This window comes from Radiomyces spectabilis (assembly GCF_025331425.1).
Source record: "Radiomyces spectabilis strain NRRL 2753 chromosome Unknown BYT42scaffold_10, whole genome shotgun sequence".
Classification (NCBI taxonomy): domain Eukaryota; kingdom Fungi; phylum Mucoromycota; class Mucoromycetes; order Mucorales; family Radiomycetaceae; genus Radiomyces; species Radiomyces spectabilis.
Genome location: NW_026251935.1, coordinates 297,565 through 316,887, shown reverse-complemented (window position 1 = coordinate 316,887; position 19,323 = coordinate 297,565). Strand labels below are relative to the sequence as shown.

The 19,323-nt window shown below is 43.8% G+C and overlaps 4 protein-coding genes across 4 annotated transcripts; 2 read left to right on the top strand and 2 right to left on the bottom strand.

Moving 5' to 3' along the window:
* Positions 1-831: 831 nt before the first annotated feature.
* Positions 832-2,348, bottom strand: BYT42DRAFT_536280 (major facilitator superfamily domain-containing protein; the record flags this gene model as incomplete). The annotated part of the gene is made up of 6 exons (XM_051565484.1): positions 2,182-2,348; positions 2,106-2,116; positions 1,958-2,033; positions 1,486-1,878; positions 1,165-1,409; positions 832-1,101 (listed from the first exon to the last, which is right to left on the bottom strand). Exons 1-6 carry the CDS (start codon positions 2,342-2,344, stop codon positions 832-834), a joined length of 1,158 nt encoding a protein of 385 aa, XP_051420926.1. The 5' UTR covers positions 2,345-2,348.
* Positions 2,349-7,816: 5,468 nt separating this feature from the next.
* On the bottom strand, positions 7,817-9,336 carry BYT42DRAFT_46309 (uncharacterized protein). Its single transcript, XM_051563498.1, has 8 exons — positions 9,321-9,336; positions 9,085-9,262; positions 8,860-9,015; positions 8,758-8,805; positions 8,622-8,698; positions 8,448-8,553; positions 8,196-8,367; positions 7,817-8,132 (listed from the first exon to the last, which is right to left on the bottom strand). Exons 2-8 carry the CDS (start codon positions 9,127-9,129, stop codon positions 8,077-8,079), a joined length of 660 nt encoding a protein of 219 aa, XP_051420925.1. The 5' UTR covers positions 9,130-9,262; positions 9,321-9,336; the 3' UTR covers positions 7,817-8,076.
* Positions 9,337-11,297: 1,961 nt separating this feature from the next.
* Positions 11,298-13,993, top strand: BYT42DRAFT_578050 (uncharacterized protein). The gene is made up of 6 exons (XM_051569239.1): positions 11,298-11,352; positions 11,433-11,602; positions 11,662-12,190; positions 12,287-12,634; positions 12,710-12,881; positions 12,962-13,993. The coding sequence occupies exons 2-6, from the start codon at positions 11,538-11,540 to the stop codon at positions 13,735-13,737; spliced, it is 1,890 nt and encodes a 629-aa protein (XP_051420924.1). The 5' UTR covers positions 11,298-11,352; positions 11,433-11,537; the 3' UTR covers positions 13,738-13,993.
* A 2,610-nt stretch (positions 13,994-16,603) lies between these two features.
* BYT42DRAFT_615999 (uncharacterized protein) lies at positions 16,604-18,536 on the top strand (the record flags this gene model as incomplete). Its single annotated transcript, XM_051572022.1, has 5 exons — positions 16,604-16,658; positions 16,725-16,844; positions 16,920-16,943; positions 17,021-18,021; positions 18,096-18,536. 5 exons carry the CDS (start codon positions 16,604-16,606, stop codon positions 18,534-18,536), a joined length of 1,641 nt encoding a protein of 546 aa, XP_051420923.1.
* Between the last annotated feature and the right edge of the window lie 787 nt (positions 18,537-19,323).

Sequence of the window (19,323 nt, the reverse complement as noted above, 5' to 3'; positions counted from 1 at the left end):
GAACCTCGTCCATCTTGAGTACGATGTGCCCTCCGACGTGTTCCGCTTGCTTCAACAGTCTTCCCAAACTTTTACGAGCCAGTACTGCTTCTGCCTTTCATATTGGTATCGAAAGCTGCATTGCCATAAGCAACGGCCGGAAGGGTTCCATTATTGGTTAATATTGGCGGTTCGTCTTTTTCTATCAAATCAAATGGATGAATGACGTTTCCAACCATTTGCGGGGGTATCCCGATGAAAAACGGCATATGAATCATGGGGTTCTCTGTGAGCTGGCATGCTTCGGGATCTATAACCAGCACCATCGAAGATTCCCCGCCTGGCGCTATCCTTCTCCACATTCTCTTGTTCCCTTTATTATTGAGTATAAGCGCTGGCTGATCAGATAATGGAGATATGCCAAAAACATTGTGCGTTGAGATACTGACGGCTGCTCATTTCGGCTATCTGATGCATATTGTTGACGGAACCGATCAGAATTTGATTTGGATATCATAATACCACGCTCGCTTTGAAAGGGGAAATGTGATCTCTCCCCTCTCTCTCTCAAAAAAAAAATAAAAAAATAAAAAATAGCCAACAACTTTGCGATCAAGTTTTGGGTTGCAGCATTCTCCAAATTCAATGGTGAAAGGCGTTTTATGTCCTAAAAGGAGCATGAAATTTGATGCATAAAAGGACTTCAACTGTACGATGATAATGACATTTACACATAGGAAAACGATATCTATTACAATGTATATGTATAATGCTGTGAACCAACCAAAAACCCGACCAAACAAAAGAAAAAAAGGGGATCTACGGAAAAATAAAAGGGAAGAACAAAAAAAATTATGCATAGCCGCTCCAGCGGCGTAACTGTTCACCACGCATTTTGAGAACAAGTAGCATAACCATGGAAAGCAAGCTTAAACCGGAGAGTAATACAGTGGTGTAGCCGATACCAAGAGCAGCGACCATGGGATTGGCCACCAACGTTAGGACACAGGACATGGTCATACGAACAAGAACGCCAGCGGCCGTTGCAGAAGCACCTTGTCCAGGCATTGCATCCACAAGATAGGCCGAAGTCGATGTCAGAAGCATGTTCATACCAAAGCACTGAAATTCAGACCATTCTCATTAGAACGCTTGACTCTTACCAATAATAATTTCATTACGTACCTGAATACCAAAACCAACAATGGAACCCCATACCGACACTTGATATTCGGCCATAAAACCAAACATAAGTAAACCCAGAGGTATAAAGAAAATTCCGGCGGGCCATAGATTGGCAGTGAGACGATCTTCCACCATTGCCTGTCCACCCCGCTTTGCTCGTGCACGCATCAGGAGTCGATCCGACAAATAGCCGTTCAATGATGAACCCAAGAAATTGCCAACACCTGCGCCCAAAAAGCTCAATCCTGCAGGAGAAAATGTTTAAGATTCATTGGGTCATCGGTGTCGCACGAGAAAGGCCCATGCCTCATTAAAATTTACCTGTCTGCCAAGAGGAAAATCCATATTTCTTTTCGTAAATTTCAGGAATGACCGTTTCGATAGCGAACATAGAACCAAAAGCGATACCCGAAACGAAGGAAGCCAAGAAAACAAAAGGATGTCGTAGGAGAAGGAAGGGCGCAATGGGGTTGATATTCTTTCGCTTGATCAGCACTTTTTCGGGAATCGATTGGACATCTGTGGCGGACGAAGCGGCGCTCTTACTGTCGGTGACCACGGGAAGTTCTTTGTCAAATTTCTCGTTATCGCGATAGGTTTCTGGCAAGCAACAGAAACAGAGGACAAAGATGAAAATGCCGAGGGCAAAACAGAACCAAAAGGTGGATCGCCAGCCAATCGGACTCATGATCAAGAAGCCGCCGACAATAGGGCCTATGGCAATAAGTGATCCACATGGATTTGCAACATAAGTATTGTGTTTCCACTCGTGTGCCTTGCAGTGCGCACTTACCGAGCAAGGGACCAATGAACATGCCAAAGAAGAATTTTCCAAAGGCACTGCCTCGTTTCTCAAGTGGATAACAATCCTGGACATATTGGTCAGTCTTTCTTGGTCCGATTCAACCATTTTCCTAATATGAATTTTTTTCATGACTTACAGCAATCACGCCTACAGAAAAAACGTTCTATTAGTCACCACATCATCTACATTTTAGCATGATTATATCAACGTACCTGCGCAAACGGACTGTCCACATGATGAGCCTGCAGATTGGATACAACGTAGGACCACCAAAGCCCATATGTTGTTCACAAACGATGAACCGAGTGATGCTACGGAAAAAATGATCATGGCCACCAAAATAGGGAATTTTCGAACATGATAAAAGTCGGACATTGAGGCCCAAAAGACAGGCGTAATTCCCATAAATAGAATAAACAACGCTGCAAGAAGCGTAGTGACCATGGACGGTGCCTGCAGATCGGCCATGATATTTGGGATACCTTTTGCAGAAAACAAGTAAAAAGGTATAAGACTATGGTATCCGTCAGGTTAAAATGCATTAGTTTTCCCATTACCTGGAAAGTAAATGGTACTGGTGAAGCCGGATGATCCACCTGTTATTGCCAAGCAGAACAGGATGATGCCTTTGGTGGTTCGAGAGAGGAGTCGTGGATCGTCATCGACAGGAGGACGGATCGACAATCGTGAAACGATGTAGCGTTTGATCCGTGACTTTGACTGTGGTTGCTCAGAGCTCATAATGTGGGGAAGATCACTTCATCTCATTGTTGGGTGCTTATATATTGCTACTAGCTTTTTTTTCTTTATTTTCCCATCTCAGATCGACGTCTCCGCGTTTCCGCGCCCACCGTGACTCCGCGCCACCAAATTTTCTTGATTAAAAATTTGATAACCTATCAGATTGTGCCTCTGCCTGAGATTTATTGACATCATACATTTTAAGGCGCTATTGAGATCCAAGGCGGCTGCTATATATTTTATCGCCAATCATTTTACAGATAAATCAATACGAAGCAATATTCATTGAGAATTTTCAGGGATATAAAGGTCGAATATCAAGTGTGAATATAACAAATTAGTGTGATGTGAAAATTTGAAAGCAAAGGAGCACAAAGAAAAAAAAAAGCACAAACAAATCAAGTGGCCTTTAGAAATAGCTCCATCAACTCAAATCCTGATTATAGCTCATCGGCTCGATCCGACGAGTGACACATCATCCCGTGTTCACTCCACACTTTGAATGAATGAGTGGTAGAATTCATCATTAAAGACTTCACAGAAGTACGAACTACCTGATGAGCGTATCAATCCCTAAAAGTGATCAGTTTTGAATTATAAAGTCATGGGCAAGCAACCGCTTAATTGTTGCCTGGAAACTTTGACGGCATTGTTTCTATGGCACTGGTGTTTGAGATATTATAAAATACGATCCCTCCAAGCCCGTTTCACTGCTCACATTCTTTAGTGTCGAGCAGTCGGTGGGCAGTCAAACCAATAATTAGGAGCAGTGCGCCTGGCGTGTCAGATGGCGGAGACTTTGTGATGTTGATGAATTTAAAGACCTTATACAAACATGTATCTCCAGTCTACTGTTAAACAACATCTTTTAAACATATCAGTTATTTTATTTTTATGTGTCTTTATTCTGAATACACACGTCGCTGCGCAAAACTACAGGGACCACCCCAATAACACTGATTGCCCTCGTCAAAGCATGCAATCACAAAATCTGTTATATATCAATATATTGTTTGAAAACAATTATTGCGTTAACACAAGCTCGAAGCTACAATGAAGAGCACCTAGCTTGCCTTTCAATATGACCATATTTCGTAACCAAAAAAAAAAAAAAAAAAAAAAAAAAAAACCAAGAAATCAAATATGCACCAACGTACTTTTTCTTATGATTTCAAGGCATTACTGTGAACAGTACTATTTCGGTCATTTGGTACGGATCAGTTAAAGTATTTGCCCTTGAATTACAGGTGAAACTGACGTTGCAGCATAAAAGTGGTCAGAAAGCTAAGATTTTCGGCGGCCTCCAAAACTGTACATTACTCGTTTTTCCTCTGAATACATTCCTGTTGTTGCGATCCCCGATATTATGCATGGTTGGTCTGACCGTTCTACTTGACAGCTTTTGTGCACAGCGGCAACACAGGTACAAATCAGCATTCATGTAAAAGAAATCATTTACCTGATTCGGAACAATATCTGTTACGCTTCGCGCGCAGGTTCCACAAAACCATATCTTTAAAGCTTTGCTCCGGTCAATAACAGAAAACCTACCTTGCCCTGCTCTTTGCCGAAATCGCATAACACATAGTGTCGATTTTCAAAAACTCTTCAGTGTCACTGAGAGGCTGCATACTGCGGTAAATTTTATGGGAAAACGCATGCAAATGTTGGCAAAGAGTACGCGCGTTTATTGACACATCTTACAAACTTAAATGCAACCAAGATACATCCAATACAGTTCAAGAGGCCTGGCATTCGAATTATCTGGCATCCACTTTTGAAAGCGGCAAAACATCAACGTTGGTAAGGGGTTGTTGTAACCTATAACCAAAAGCAGGGCAGTTCTGTCAAAGAATGAGGAAAGACTGGCATTACAGCCCAACATTCGTGGATCAAATTATGGAGGGTCCTTGAGGCCTTTTCTGGAACCATGATAGCAACCTGGTTCTTATGGGGACCGAAGCCATAATCCAAACACTTGTCAAAAGAAACGCTCACAGAAGAAGCAAGGTATGTTACCAATGATTGTAAGCCTTGCCAGCGCATGGATTGCCACACGATTCATTTAGAGCGTATGATGTCACCCGATATGAGCCATGGAATTTTTTTAACATTTTAAGGAATGACAACTCCAAAGCCGAAACTAATATAAAACTTCTGATGCAACTTATTCATACAATAGATGATTCTCTTTATTTTCCAGGTATTAGTTTTGATTTTGGTTATGGACTGATGGAAAGATAAAACTCCCAAATGGTCAGTATAGTCGGGGCTTTGCTTGAGAAATGAGAAGCAAAGGACCGTCATGGGTGAAGTTCTATAAAACAATGAAAATGCTTGATTTTTTTCGTGGCTCAATGGGTGACGCTGATTTTTTCACGATTTTGAAATATTGGCCATGGTTCGTCCCGAAACATACATTAAAGCTTACAGAAGACGTAAGTGTCCGAAGCAGCAATGGAAGCTTTGCAAGAGCGTCCCACTAGTGAAGCAGTCATCCAGGAAGATTGGGATTGGTTGGATTTATAGGCCAAAGAGATGAAGCCAGTTTCTGAAACATCTCTGGTTCAGATGCAAGAAAACCCACAACAGCCCAGATCCGTGAATAACGTGTTACAATTTTCGGAAGACAACCAAAGAGAGGTCCGTACAGTAACAGCTCTAGAACAACGAAATGGCGTAGAACGACGGAATCCAAGAAAATTGATCCCAGGGGCAAACTCACGAGTTTCGGATTCACGACCAACGGTCCGCTGCCCCCATCATCTGCCAGCGAGACGCTTCAGTTGCCCCACACTAAACAGCAGCTCCTGAAAACCAAAGAAGCAATGGATTCCATCGAATCTTTTGTTCAGCCTAATATGAATCAGGCTACCAATAAGAGCACGATATTCGAGTCCTACTCCTACCTCTCCGTTTATCACTATTTTTGCCAGCGGTTGGAGGGGAAGAACAAGAGTGAAGCCGCAAAATACACTGCTGACCGCGTATGTCCCAACCACTCGAAGTACTCTCGCCCTGCAATCATTACGATGTGGGCGAAACAATTTCTGGAGAACGGCTTTCTGTCACCGCACCGTCAGAGTTGTCACAGCAAGAAACAATCGTTCCTGAGCGATTCTGATGTCAAGATGAAAGTGTTGGCAATGATTCGAAGCACCAAAGTCGAACAATGCTCAATTATCATGATCAAGAAGTTCATCGATGAGGAATCTTGCCTTCCGTTCTTAGAGTAACCCGATCCATCAGCCCGACAACTATCAGCCGCTGTCTCCATGAATGGGGTTATCAATATCGCAAGAACACCAAAGATATTTATTTCGACGGCCATGAACGCGAAGACGTTGTGGAGTACAGAAGTGGATGGGCGAAACGAATGGTCGTCTACATGAAACGAATAAACTTTTATACGGGCGACAAGCAGATGAAGTCCTTGTAGCAGAGTTACCGAATGCTGCTCAGAAGCTTGTTCTTGTCACTCATGATGAGAGCACTTTCTACGCTAACGACGGCAAGATCGACATATGGCTCACTTCAGGCAAGAACATCATCAGAAAGAAGGGCCCTGGAATGTTCATCATGGTCAGCGAGTTCCAACGTCCTTGTCGTGGAATCATGAAGATTGTAAGACTGGACCTCCAGAACGTTCTTCAGAGTTGGCACTGGACGAGAGGGATGGCTCACATGGTGGAGCAACTCAAGAAAGATGCCATTCTCTTCGAAGCTCTTCATCCGGGATGCATCGAAAATTTCTTGTTTGACAACAGCATGAATCATCAAGCCTTCGCTGATGATGCATTAGTAGTGTCCCGAGTGACGCTCAACGAGAAACCGTGACCCATCGACACGAAGTATCAGTTCAGAGATACCGAGGCTACATTTGCAGGTGGGGATACTCTGCCACAGACGTTCTACGACGAAAAGGCTATCAAGTCTCGTTTGAAGAAGGGAAAACCCAAAGAAGAAACTGTTAGATATTTCAAAGGTTAGTTTTGTTTGGGTAGCATCGGCCACTGTTTTTACGAAAATGTAACAAACTCTGGAAAACCAGGTATCAAGCAGATCTTGATCGAGCGTGGGGAGTGGCTGGGGGATCTCGAAGGCAACCCCTTTGACCTGTGGTGAGCCTGGTCCCGGGTTCAGATCAATGTACTGTGCGAAGCACTTTCTTGAAAGTCGCCCGGACTTTCGGAAGCAGCACTCAGCGTTGCAAGAAGTGGTGAAGCAGAGGGGCACATCTTCGAGCTCTATCCGAGTATCACTGCGAGTGCAATTGGATTGAACGGTATTGGGGAGCGGCCAAGAGAGAAGCACGGCTCCAGTGTGATTACACATTCCGCTCATTGGAAGCAAACATTCCAACATTACTGGATACCGCCGGTCATCTCCCCCATATACGCCGATATTTTCGGAAATGCATATATTTCATCGATGCATACAGCAATCATGCTGAATTGGGAAAGTTTGTTAGTAGAAAGTATCTTTCTCATCGAGAGGCCCGCCTCTCACTGCGACGCACGTTCATCAAAAAAATAAAATTATTGGCACCGCCAAAAGAAAAAAGAGGTTTCGAATGCGAACACTGATAATGGCGGATGAAGTTTGTGTGTCCACTATATGAAACAAGTTTAATATCAATAGGTCAAGGGTTGGGTATCATATACATTGTGGCAGCTTTTTGAGCGTAGAGTTCCGGTGAAAATAAACGATGGTCTGCCGCTCTTTTTTTTTTTTTTTTTTTTTCAGATGAGACGAGTACCGATCCTCCCTGCGAACCATGGCCGACATCCAGTAAACCTTTTATTATCCTTATTGTATACTGATTAGGACTCAATGGTTTGACTCTCAACATTCTCTGATTTCCTTTATTTGAGGTAGATTATACCAACTTCGGAACCAGGGTATCGTCAAAAGATACACCTTGGAGGATGTCTCTATTGGATGCACAAAACAATGGGTAGGATTCGGCAGAACGGCGGGGGTTTTATAAGATCCGGTGCCGAGTCCTTAATCAAGCCTCCTGCCAAAAAGATAATGTCAACAATTCCAGTAAAGAGATGGGACAAGTGAGACAGCAACATTAATAGACGCAGTCGTTGGATACATCGTTGAATGGCAACACAGAAGTTGTGTAATTTACTTTGGATATAATCATAGAAACAGTTATTGAATTTTCATGTTGCTTGCTTTTTGAGTAATCTCTCTTTTTGAGTAATCATCGCTTCTGCTGTGAATATCAAGTGATTGCTAGAAAATGCTACTTTTTTTTCAGTGTTTGGATTGGATGTGGGTGGATCAACATTTTGCTTGATTTCGCTTAGGATGGATAAATGGAAGGAATGGTAATGGGTCTGAAGCTTTGGTGATCAGCGGTACGTCCAAGAATTGGGTGCCCCGGGATACAATCGGTAAGTGGTTGAATCTAAAAAATGAAACAAGGTTGAGTCACCCTAACATTAGACAAAAGTTGATCCGGTGCACGAACCTCGTTTGGAAGATAACCCGGCAGCAGCGGCAAAGTTAACATAGCCTTCTTCATTCAAGTCGCTTGACTTGGGCTTCTTTTTGCCTTTCTTGACATCGGATGGCCATTCAGATCGACAATAGACACAAGTCACTTGTGATCCGCGCGATTTTTTCCATGCAACAAAGCATACCTAAGCGGCAAGTTAGAAATCCGCTATGACCCATCCCCTCCCCCTTTTTTTTTATAAGTTTAGGATCTCTGAATACTTACTTCATGCACATTATTACCGCATGTCTTACAGAATAGAATTTTAGCCAGTTGTTTTTCTTCGAATTCCTCGAAACAGATGGGACAATCCGAAGTATCCAATGGACGTCTAGGTCGAGATATCCATATTTAGTAATGCATGTCCACCTCAAAGATTATCATTAATAGCATTTTTACCTTTGAACAGAACCACCATCACTAGGTTCCACATGGTATAATTTCGCTTTGATGGCTTTTTGTATATGCTCGTCAACCTTGAGAATAAAAATAAGTCTCAAAATTGCAAAATGAGATTTTTTATGCGCGTACTCACCAGCACTCCCGGATCAGGCATAGCTTTCGAAAACATATCTTGAAGAAGCTATGCTAGTTGTCAGTAAACGTAACGAATCACGCGTGTACAAAATGTACCTACTTCAGGGGAAAGGTTCAAAGATCGAAATGCGGGAGAGGCGGCGGGAAGGTGAAACACTTTGAGTAAGACCATGAGGATATGTTTGCAATGATTCCTTCGATATATAAAGTCTCTGCAGTTGCACTTGATCTTGTGGGAAATATCAATGGTATATAACTGTGACATGCAAGAAGAAATATCATATCAGTTTGACCCTTTCCCCATTGAATCTACCTGTTCACTTACGTTGCCTGTGCTGCCTAACACTACATACACCAAAAATGAGTTCATGATGAGTGTGAGTCAAAACCTAGTATGAAACTAATGACTTACTGTCAAAGGTCTGGCGAGAGTTGTTGACGAAATTTCTCTCCACAATAAACATTTTTTGACCACGGGCTCTCTCAAGGCGACCTCGCAATTCCTAGTTGTGCTGACAGTTAGTCAAAGCCCAAGTCTAAAACTTGTTATCCATTATTTACCGGAAGGAGATATTGTTCCTCTTCAGTAGCAAGAACCTCTGCCTTTACAGTGGCTTTTTTAGCTCGTCTTTTGGGAGATGGTTCAGTTTTCTTTTGTTTGGGCGGACGACCCCGTTTGAGCAGCTTCGGCAGAGCTTCCGCAACAGGAATATCCTTCGGGAGAACAATGGTCGTAATCGTCCTCGATCTCGAACGTTTGGTCACTTCTGCGATGCAAGTGTTACTGTCAACTGATCAAGAAGTAAAACATTGATGCCCACTTACTGTTCGACTGCGGTTTGGATCGCATAATGGTTGTATCGTCACCGGTCAGATCAATGACTTCCGTCGAAGCAGAAGTTCTTTTGCGTCCCTATCAAGAAATAATGCAAGAGCAACTGATTGAGCACAAACCCGTCTTATCGACATGGGATCATCCATACCATTGTGATTTTGTTCAGGATGGATCGGTCGGTGTTTGCCAATGAGAAACCTGATCTTTTATATTGCATATTATTTGTGACTGCTTATTCTTCAACGGTTCCCACTGATCCCCATCATCTGCAGCCTTGCATTGTTCAAATCAGGAAACTATGAATGATAAAGTAGGCAAAGGCCAAAAAAAAATGGGATAGACATTTGAACAGGATCATTGCCGGTATGGCACCGTTTGGGTGATACTGTAAGTAGTAGTAGTTTCTTCTCAACTTCAAGCACCGCTTTACGGTACCTATGCCAACTTTGGGATCGGAACGCATAATTCAGTTAGGTCATTGTTTCTAACAATGATTCGCCTCTGTGGTCGCTTAGAAAAACGATAGGGAAACAATAGAAACATCGAAGCGATGCAGCAAATAACAAATTTATACAGATTGAGGCAAGCGCTGAGAACGCTATCAAGATCTGGCAAGGTAGATGACTGGAAATCCCAAACACCAAGGCCCTACAGTATTTCAGAAATGTGGGTAACTTTAGAATACAACAAAGGAATATTGAATGATTAATGTGGTCAGCGTATAATAACAGAATTGAATGAAGGGACGAATTTACATCTTACAGAAGATCTTGTAACATATCAATGGCTGCCTTCTGACTTTTCAAATAAGCGACTCGCGAAAGACCAGACTCAAAAAACATTACAAATGTAGTCAAGGGTGACTGAATCTTAGGATTTCACTTGTTTTCTTTACAATCCAAAGGTTTGACAAAACATTGAATTCAGAAGACCATAAAAAGCGAGTAACCATGGTTTGGCCCTAGGTCCGGATGAGAAATCGGTGTCCTTGCTTGACATCAGTGACACCTTTTTGGAGAATAATAAGCTATTTTCAGATTCGCTTGATATGGCAATGGGTTTGTAGCTGCTGTTACGTTATTCGTATTTCGACGGTTGCTGTATGGTACCTGTCGTCCGTGTTTCATTGACATTCGTTACAAGGAGGGCCGTTGCCCGGTCTTCGTGAACAAAACCATGCATGCTTTGTGTGGAGGAACAGGTGTTCAGAGACAGAGCCGTAAAGCGATCATTGGTTTTGCTTTCTCATCGCTTGCTGGTTTTGGGTTCTACTTTCCGTTATGTGATTTGCTGAATTTCGGTCTCCGTTGCACAGCTTTGTATGTAAAAAAGAGCGAGTTCCTTGATTATTTTTTTTTGTAAGCATGCAGTTCACCAAAAATCCACGGCGAATTCTCGCCTCATTATCTGACCAAATATAAGGATGTAAGGCTTTTTAATGTGCTCCCGTTTTGTGATACCCTCGGCCTCCTGGCTAAAAGGCTTAACCAATGCACCAGCCGTTGATTGGATATCCATGTTGCAGACTTTGGACGACCTGGATTCTTTAGCTATATCGTGCGCCAGCTTTTTTTCATAAAACTTATCTCACTGATCAGTGGATTCCGATGTATCAATTTGGTGAGCAAACATTGGCCGGATAGGTTGGGATGTAAGCTGGAGAGAATCCGAGAAATAACAAAAGAGTGTATATTTCCAAAAAGAGATGCATGTCTTGTCAGATGATCTGGCGGTTGAGTTGGAGGACTCGAAAGTGAGGTGAGTTCTCCCAATGTTGAGAAGGACGGGAATTTTCAATCCCAGAAAAAATTGTAATGTTCGAAAATGGGCGGGATCAGGGTTCCCCGTTTTGTTGCTATTCTTGCAGCTTCCTTTCCATCATCGATCGTGTAGCACCGCACCCGATTTCGTTTCCATTGTGCCCATCCAGCATCCTTTCCACGATGACTCTGACCCAACGATCAGCTACCCATCGTCCGCCTTCGCCGAGAACCGGCCATCTGCACAGGTTGAGACCGTGTCAATGAAAAAGCTGAAACATTCATCGCTAACCATTAGACGACTTAGAGAGTGGATTGCGAATGCTTTTGAATCTTATCAGCTTCCGTCCGAGTTGGATCTAGACCGCCCGACCTTCACCGCGGATGGAGAACGTCATTTTCGTACTCGTTTCCTTGGCGTTTGCTCACTTAAACTCGGTGCTTATCATTCTCCCGCAACCGCATTTTACGAGATTGCCGAGTTTGAGATCTCTGAATTGCCAGAAGCCCAGTTTCTCAATGAACCCGATCGTGAGCATGTAACCAGCGGTTTGACCGGATCGTCCCTTCACACCGCCGAAAGTATTGATGCTCTTTTGTCCTTGTCTACCAATCCCATGACTGAACGTTGTACGCCCCATCCCGCTCATCGCCCGGCCAACGCTCTAAAAAAGAAAAAGCGATGGCGTACTATTCGTTATGATATTGTCTTTTGTCCAGAAGGACCGAGCCATTCCGAAGTTGATACGTCTTGTCATCCACTCCCTGATCATGCCTACTATATATTCCCTCGCGATTCCATCATGGACGTCATTTCCGAATCCAGCCTTCTCGAGGTACTTTTTTTTTTTAGTGATGGCCCTCCATCATCGCATCGCATTTGAGCTAAGTTTAACCCATCACCCATGGACCCCATCTGTCTTTGCAACTAGATTTCCGTTTCTTTCCATCACCCTGCTTTATTTGCGTCTCTCGCACCGTTCCCGTCGGCTTGCTCTTGCAACCTTTACCCGTCTATCCATCACGCTGCCAAATTTGAGGAGACGCCCAGTTCCAAGCTCGAACAGTTTGCCACCGTATGCTGCTCAACGTGCCGATTAACTTCGCCTTCAAATGATCCACCGTTTCTTCACCCAGCGCATCAGCATATTTTGAATCATTTAACCTTAAATGGCCATGCTGTTTACGTCGAACTCTCGGGTGTTTCCAAAGAACTCTACGTGGGGATCCGGCAAGCCGCTTTCGGGTTCGGTTCCATTTGTCAAAAAGTCATGGACCTGGTAAAAAAAAATTGGATTGCATGCAACGCCCATGGCAAGGAAAAACCCATGTTTAACATCGAGATACTACAATAGGCCCGATTCCATGCAGAGCGAGTCGCTTATCGGCAGGCGGAGATCACCCTTCGCCCTGAAGTCAGCCTTCATGACCAATCCGCACCATCGACGGCGTCTCAACCTGAACTTCAATCGGAAAAAATTCTTGCCAATAGTGGCGAGGATGAAGGCGAACTACCCGTGAGAAAAGGTAGTTTCTAAAAGAAACTGAAAAATCTTTGGTTTTTGCAAATCGCTTATCTGAAAAATATTCCTGTTTATATCGATTAGATACACCGGAAGAAGTGGTAATAGCTTCGCCTACACATCGACGGTCATCATCTTCCACGTCGTCGGTTAGTTCTTCTAAACCGTCTACGACCCATCCTCGAGGGAATAATCACGGTTCGAACAAATGCTGTCTTTACTGTGGATCCAAAACCACCCCCATGTGGCGTCGAGGGCCTCAAGGAGCAGGGACACTTTGCAACGCGTGTGGTGTAAAGTGGAAGCACGGTAAAATTTTGAGTGGCAATATGATCCGAGAGGATGTGAGCATCGCGGCCCATGAACCCAGTGGCGGCAAGTCGGTGAAAAGGAAGAAACGAAGCAGTGTCGATAATCCAAAACGCAAACGGTCGAAAAGCAAACAGCAACAGCAACAATCAATGACTGCAACACCTTCCAACGATGTTCACGGTTCAAGAGACAGTCCGGTGGATGATTTTCCAGAGATAGGCGGGAATGGACATGACATCCACGATACCAGAGATTCCAGTATATCTATCGATGAAAATCTTCCTTCCAGCGGAGAGATGAGCGATGCACGGTACAGCAGCTTGGACCAGCCGAGTACTTCTTCCTCCAACCAGTCGATCTCTGAAGTTTCCAGTTCTGTCGAATACATCACCTCCTCCGTTACTCCGTTTCCATCTTTGTATATACACGATCAGACCACCTTGTCAGTAGTGGAAAAGCTCGGTTTCTCTGGAACAGCATATCCGTTATCCGTAGGAGTGGATGCCGTAGAAGCCGCCACCGTTTTGACCCTTCTTCGCCGAAGTTGAAAAAATCACGCTCAAAAATGAAAAAAAAAAACGATGAAATCTCCCTCTTCCTCTATTTCTTTTTTTTCCTCTTTATTCTTCCTTGTTTTTTTTTGTAAATAGATACTTTATCTTATCCATTTATCCACCGTCAGCAGTCTACCTCTGTTTCCTTGAAGGGAAAAAAAACTACCCCGCAGCAGTGAAATGATCATTCCCCAACTTTTCTTTTAGTTTTTGATAACTAATGCCCAATAAATGTTATGAATATTGAAATGAATTCTTCATCATACTATTATCCACGGACGCAGCCGGCACCTTTAGATATGAATTGACAAAGGATCAATAGGTAATTGGTCTCTTCATACGCAGATAACAAGCCGTACACCCGCTGTGCAATGGATGCCACCTGCTACTGGATGCCGCACTCTTCCCTTGAGCGACATTCGTCAGACAAAAAGCCTAACGCAATACGGCATAACCTGGGCGAGAGTCTTGATGGAACTTTGGTATATTAATGTCAATACTCTGGCATACCATGAAACACTTTTAATGAACAAAGCAGCACTTATTGACCCCCTCCGTTCTGTCCCGCCCAAGGTTATGATAGATCTACAAAGATGTGTGGGAATGTTGGGTATTTAAAAAAAATGAGTTAGTAAGCTCTTTGGATGATTCAAATTTCGTTGAGATATTTTACCTTTGATGTTTGATGCAGCAGATACCGAGGGCTTCCCGACCGAAATAAAGAAAGGATACAAATATAAAAAAAAAAGTAAATACAATAGATGCGTCTGTGAAAAACCCCTAAAAACCCTGTGGGAAAAAAAAGGAGGAAAAGACTGCAAGAAGACTATCGAATAAAATACAAAATACATACTACAACTACAAAATAAAATGGTCGGGAAGAAATATCGAAGGCGATACCACGGGCAGCAATCCATATGAGAGGAACCTGGGGAGGACGCGTCAGCGTTTCCCAATGAAAAAGAGAGTCACACCACCGACGATGCCTTTGACGACAAAAACCGGATTGGCCACAATCTGGTGTCCGAACAAAGTAGAAAGGTTTTGGAGGGATGGATGGCTTGAATGGCTTGCCAGGCAAAAGAAAACCGGAGAGAAAACCAAAAGCTAAAGACAGAATAGAGAAAAAGGACAGGTAAATTTTTTCTTGTCGAAAAACGGATAGTCGTATCACACAAAAGGTACCTTTTTTCATAATAATCGAATCGACCGGATCAGATACACGCCATAGTCTGGATGATGGATGATGGATGCAATGATAGTGAGGGATTTCCAGGCAAACAGAAGAGATGCAAAACTAAAGAAGAAGAAAAAATTCGGACAAAAATATGTGATTTTCCATGGATGAAACAATAGTCACCTCACTGATGCATGAATGATGAGCTACACAGATCGAAGCATATCTGCTCCATGTATCATTCGATTACTGAAGAGAATGAAAGGGCATATACAGTATAACTGACAGATAACCCAAATTAAATGATGCTACAAAACACCAGATCGTCGTATCGTCAATCACCTTTCTTCAAAAAAGAGCTCCACTCACATTTTATGTGAACGGCGACAATGCTCTATTTGACCACAACTGGCGCAAACGGCATCTTGCTGCTGATTGTTTCGCCTATTATTCGTGGAAGTGTTTCGTGGAGAGAAATTTGGGCAACCATGACTTGTAGAGCGCTGATAATCGTTGTCGTTGCAAGATGGGGACCGAGGCATGGTTGAAAGATGAACCTTGGTTGCGACGACGGTACAAAGGGTAACCCCTGTGATCTTCGACGGTAGCTTCGTTGAAGGAGCGCGGGTAACGCTTCTTACAGGAGCCGTTTTCCATGCACGGAGACCTCGGATGCATGGTTCCACACGGACCGTGCATCATACATCTGCTGACGGTGTCGTAGAGATCAGGAAATCTCTGTCTGTCCGGAAGTTCAGCTGACACAATGCGATCATAATCGTCCAGTGTTCTCAGCTTGTCATCCGGATGTAACACCAAAAGCAGATGGAGGTGCGGTAAACCTCGCTTCTGAAACTCCACCGTGTGCACGTGGGCAACGACTCTTCCCAAAACATGCTTCTTCGTTAGATCTTCCATCAGAGCTTTACGCTTCATGTTGAAAACTCGAGCGCAAAGGTCGGGCCGATCAACAGCGGTTTGGAGAGGAGCCAGCTCGTCCTGAATTTCCTTCCACTGAGGATTGCATGTGAAAGTAATAAAAAGGTCGGGCTGTCCGCATCGACGTACAATATTCATGGAATCATGATAGAGTTGCCGCATGTGTCTGGGACTTTCTATGAAGGTGGACGGCAAGATCACTCGTTGCCCGACGCTGTGAAGGTCGTTCTCACCCAGCTGTACTGCATCTACGACACCTCGGTACAGATCCGTTCGCAGGTTCGTCTGATTGAGCCATAAATACGTCAGCCATTCTGCTCCATTTTGGCGTACATATCGACTATGTACTGCTAGAAAAGGCGTCCGAACAAATGCAGATCGTGGCCGTTACTTCGCACCATCAAACGGTAGCTGTACCATTGCATAACCGTGATACTGCGACCGCCAGGGGAGCGTGCGTGGATATTCCAACCGAGATCACCATGTGGGAACATCAAGACGTACTGGAGAGAATCTCATGACTAGATACATATAGCGACTGTGGCAGAGAGATTGCTGTCATAAGTCATAGGATCAGCTACTTGAGAAAGTTCCAAGTTTTTTGCGTATTGTTTCAATTACAAGCAGGTCGGCTTCCCAAGGACGCGTCACTGTTTCAATTCGTGCTCATTACTGATACAGAGTGCACTCGAGTGGAGGAATTTTTTCTTTCCCATTTTTCACTCTTTTTTTTTAATACCTTTTATGGCCCATCACGATCGTAAAGGAAAAAAGCGTGCGACTCCACCTTCAACGTCTGGTATGCAAAAGGAAATACTGTAATCGCATAAAATGAGAAGCTGTCTGAACATTTGCATATTTGTAGACGCGGACCCAATCTCCTCGGATGACGACTTCCAACCACTCCCGATTCCAACTTTGAGAGTCAAGGGCAAGTCAAAATTGACTCATCAAAATAAGAAACCCAAGAAAAACGATAACGATGGTACGGTTAAAACTAAAGCCTTTGTGCTCAACTTTCTAACTCAATGCAATACCAAATCAAAATTATCCTCTCTAGCTGAAAGTACGCCTGTGTCCTTCGGTAAATAACAATTGGTGCAGATGCTTTTACCAAAGCAGACGACTGACTTGGTTTCTATGCTTTACATTTCAATTTAGTTGCAGGTCCCTCATCGTCATCCTCTGTAAAGCCTACAAAGAACGAGCTCAAATTTGCACATGCAAAAGCGAAAAGGGCTGCAAAGCAGGAATCTCAGCGATCTGCAAAGGAGCAAGCTAAAAGCGAAGCATCTGAAGCGAAAAACCCCATCTGTTCAACGTGCGGACAACCGGGACATAGTCGGTCTTCGAACAAGCTATGTCCTGAATATAAACCGAGAAGAATTGCAACAACGGAGTTAAAGCGAACGAGTATCATCAAGACATCTTTGATAAACACATGCAAGAACGACGTTTTCATCGACAATTTGCAGAATGTGGTTGGGCACATTCGTGATATCACATATTTCGGCGCCCTCTTTGCTAATTACCATCTTCTACGATGCCTTCATCTTGATCGAACCATTCCATCGTTCTGCCAACAAATATTTTACGACATGTTCTCCATGATTATGGGAAATGGTAACAAGGCTTCCGCAGACATCAAAGCGTCATTCAACCAGTTCCGGCAAGATATTCCAATGTTCGATCCCGCCAACTTCAAATCCCAAGGGTACTCGACGTTGGTGAGTGGCGCGGCCAAGCAATATGACACCAATATGCGCAACCATCTGGTTGCTAATTTTGAGAGCAAAACCAAGCAATATCTGCTTATCAGACTTTCGGATGCCGGGGACCCGTTCCATCTGCCGGACCTAACGGTACAGCAACGAAAGTCGATTGCTGCGTATATCTATCAAGAAGCAGCCGGCGATAAGAAAGGAACATGGCCTGCTGCAATTGAGCGAACTGAAGCCTTGGAAGCAAAACTCTCGGATTTCATCCAAGACCTTTCTCTCGGACCGAAGCCTATAAACGATATCACGCTCAATGCAAATCCCCATTTGTACTTACGCTGGATGCTCCGGGTTCTCGAGCGTGTGGAACGTAATGTTTTCGTGCAAGAGCAATGTCCACCGAAGTACGTATCATCGGCATACGTCAAGCGGAACGTTGATGAAGTGAGTATATCCTTTGCTATAGTACATGTGTAACAGGGGCTTGGAGGTTGCTAAATGTGAGCTATTCCAATCAGATAATGAAAGGAAAACATCTGTCGAAAAAGGCCAGTTCAAGTCTCAATGTAGCCGTACGAACTGCCATACGCCAGCGATCTACCTTGCAATTACCTCGTAAGGTTAAACTTTCCGATAACGATCAATGCTATCGAGATTTGGATCAGTTCATTCGTCAAACGGTCACCGAGATTGAGCACAATGACTTCCGACCATTGAAGTATACAGACCCCAAAGGATCTCGGCGTTTCACCTTGGCTCCCCTAATGTCATTCCAAAAACGGCATATCACACTTGACGTCCAGGCGTTCTCTAGGTTATTATGTTCCAGCGGCATCAAAGAGAAGACCTTCCAAATGAAAGAAGAGGCACGAGAAGAATACTTCCGGCTTTTTGACATGAGCAAGATTGGCTTCCCCACCTGGGAAAGTCTGGAGACCGAGCGTTCCGTTTTTTGGTAATCAAAAAAAAAGTTTCGGATCTCGCCAACTCAATACTTACTGCCAACGCTCTTCGATGTCGACAGGGACGAGGTCATTACCGATGGAATTGACATTCAATTTATATTTAAAAAAGCAAAGCGGATTCAATCAAACGCGCCGTTGACGCCGCAAGATGTTGAGGCCCATGTTGATGACGCACTAATCTGGGGGGTGGACCCTGGAGTTACGGACGTCTTCGTGGCAGTTGATGGCAATGGTCAAATACCACACCGCATTCGTCGAATTAGCACGCCAGAATACTACGCTACGTGCGGGTACACCAAGGCAACGCGGAAGAGGAACCGGTACCTCTCCAATGCCCCCACCACCAAACAGCTCATCGAAAACATCCCATCCGCGAAAACAGCATCCATCGATCGTTTCGTCGAGTCAATTCGTTATCGTGTTTGTCATCATCAGACCATTTGTGAATTTTATGATAATAGGTAGGTGATTTAGATCATTGTAGGTCGAAAATGGTTAACCATGCACTATAGATTCAACAAAATCAAATTGAAAGCATACATGGATAAACAGAAAGGAACCGCGGAAATTGCGAACTGTCTCCTCGGTGGAAGTCAGAAGTACAGTGCTTCACGCTGGTGTCCAAATCAAGTGACTGGTCCCAACTGGCGACCAACACCCGCCAATGATAGGACCGATGATAGGAGGAAGCATTTACTCATTGCATATGGTAACGCCTCCTTTTCCGGGAGCATGAAAGGTAAATTAAGCGCACCAACGAAGACCATAATTAAAAAATTGA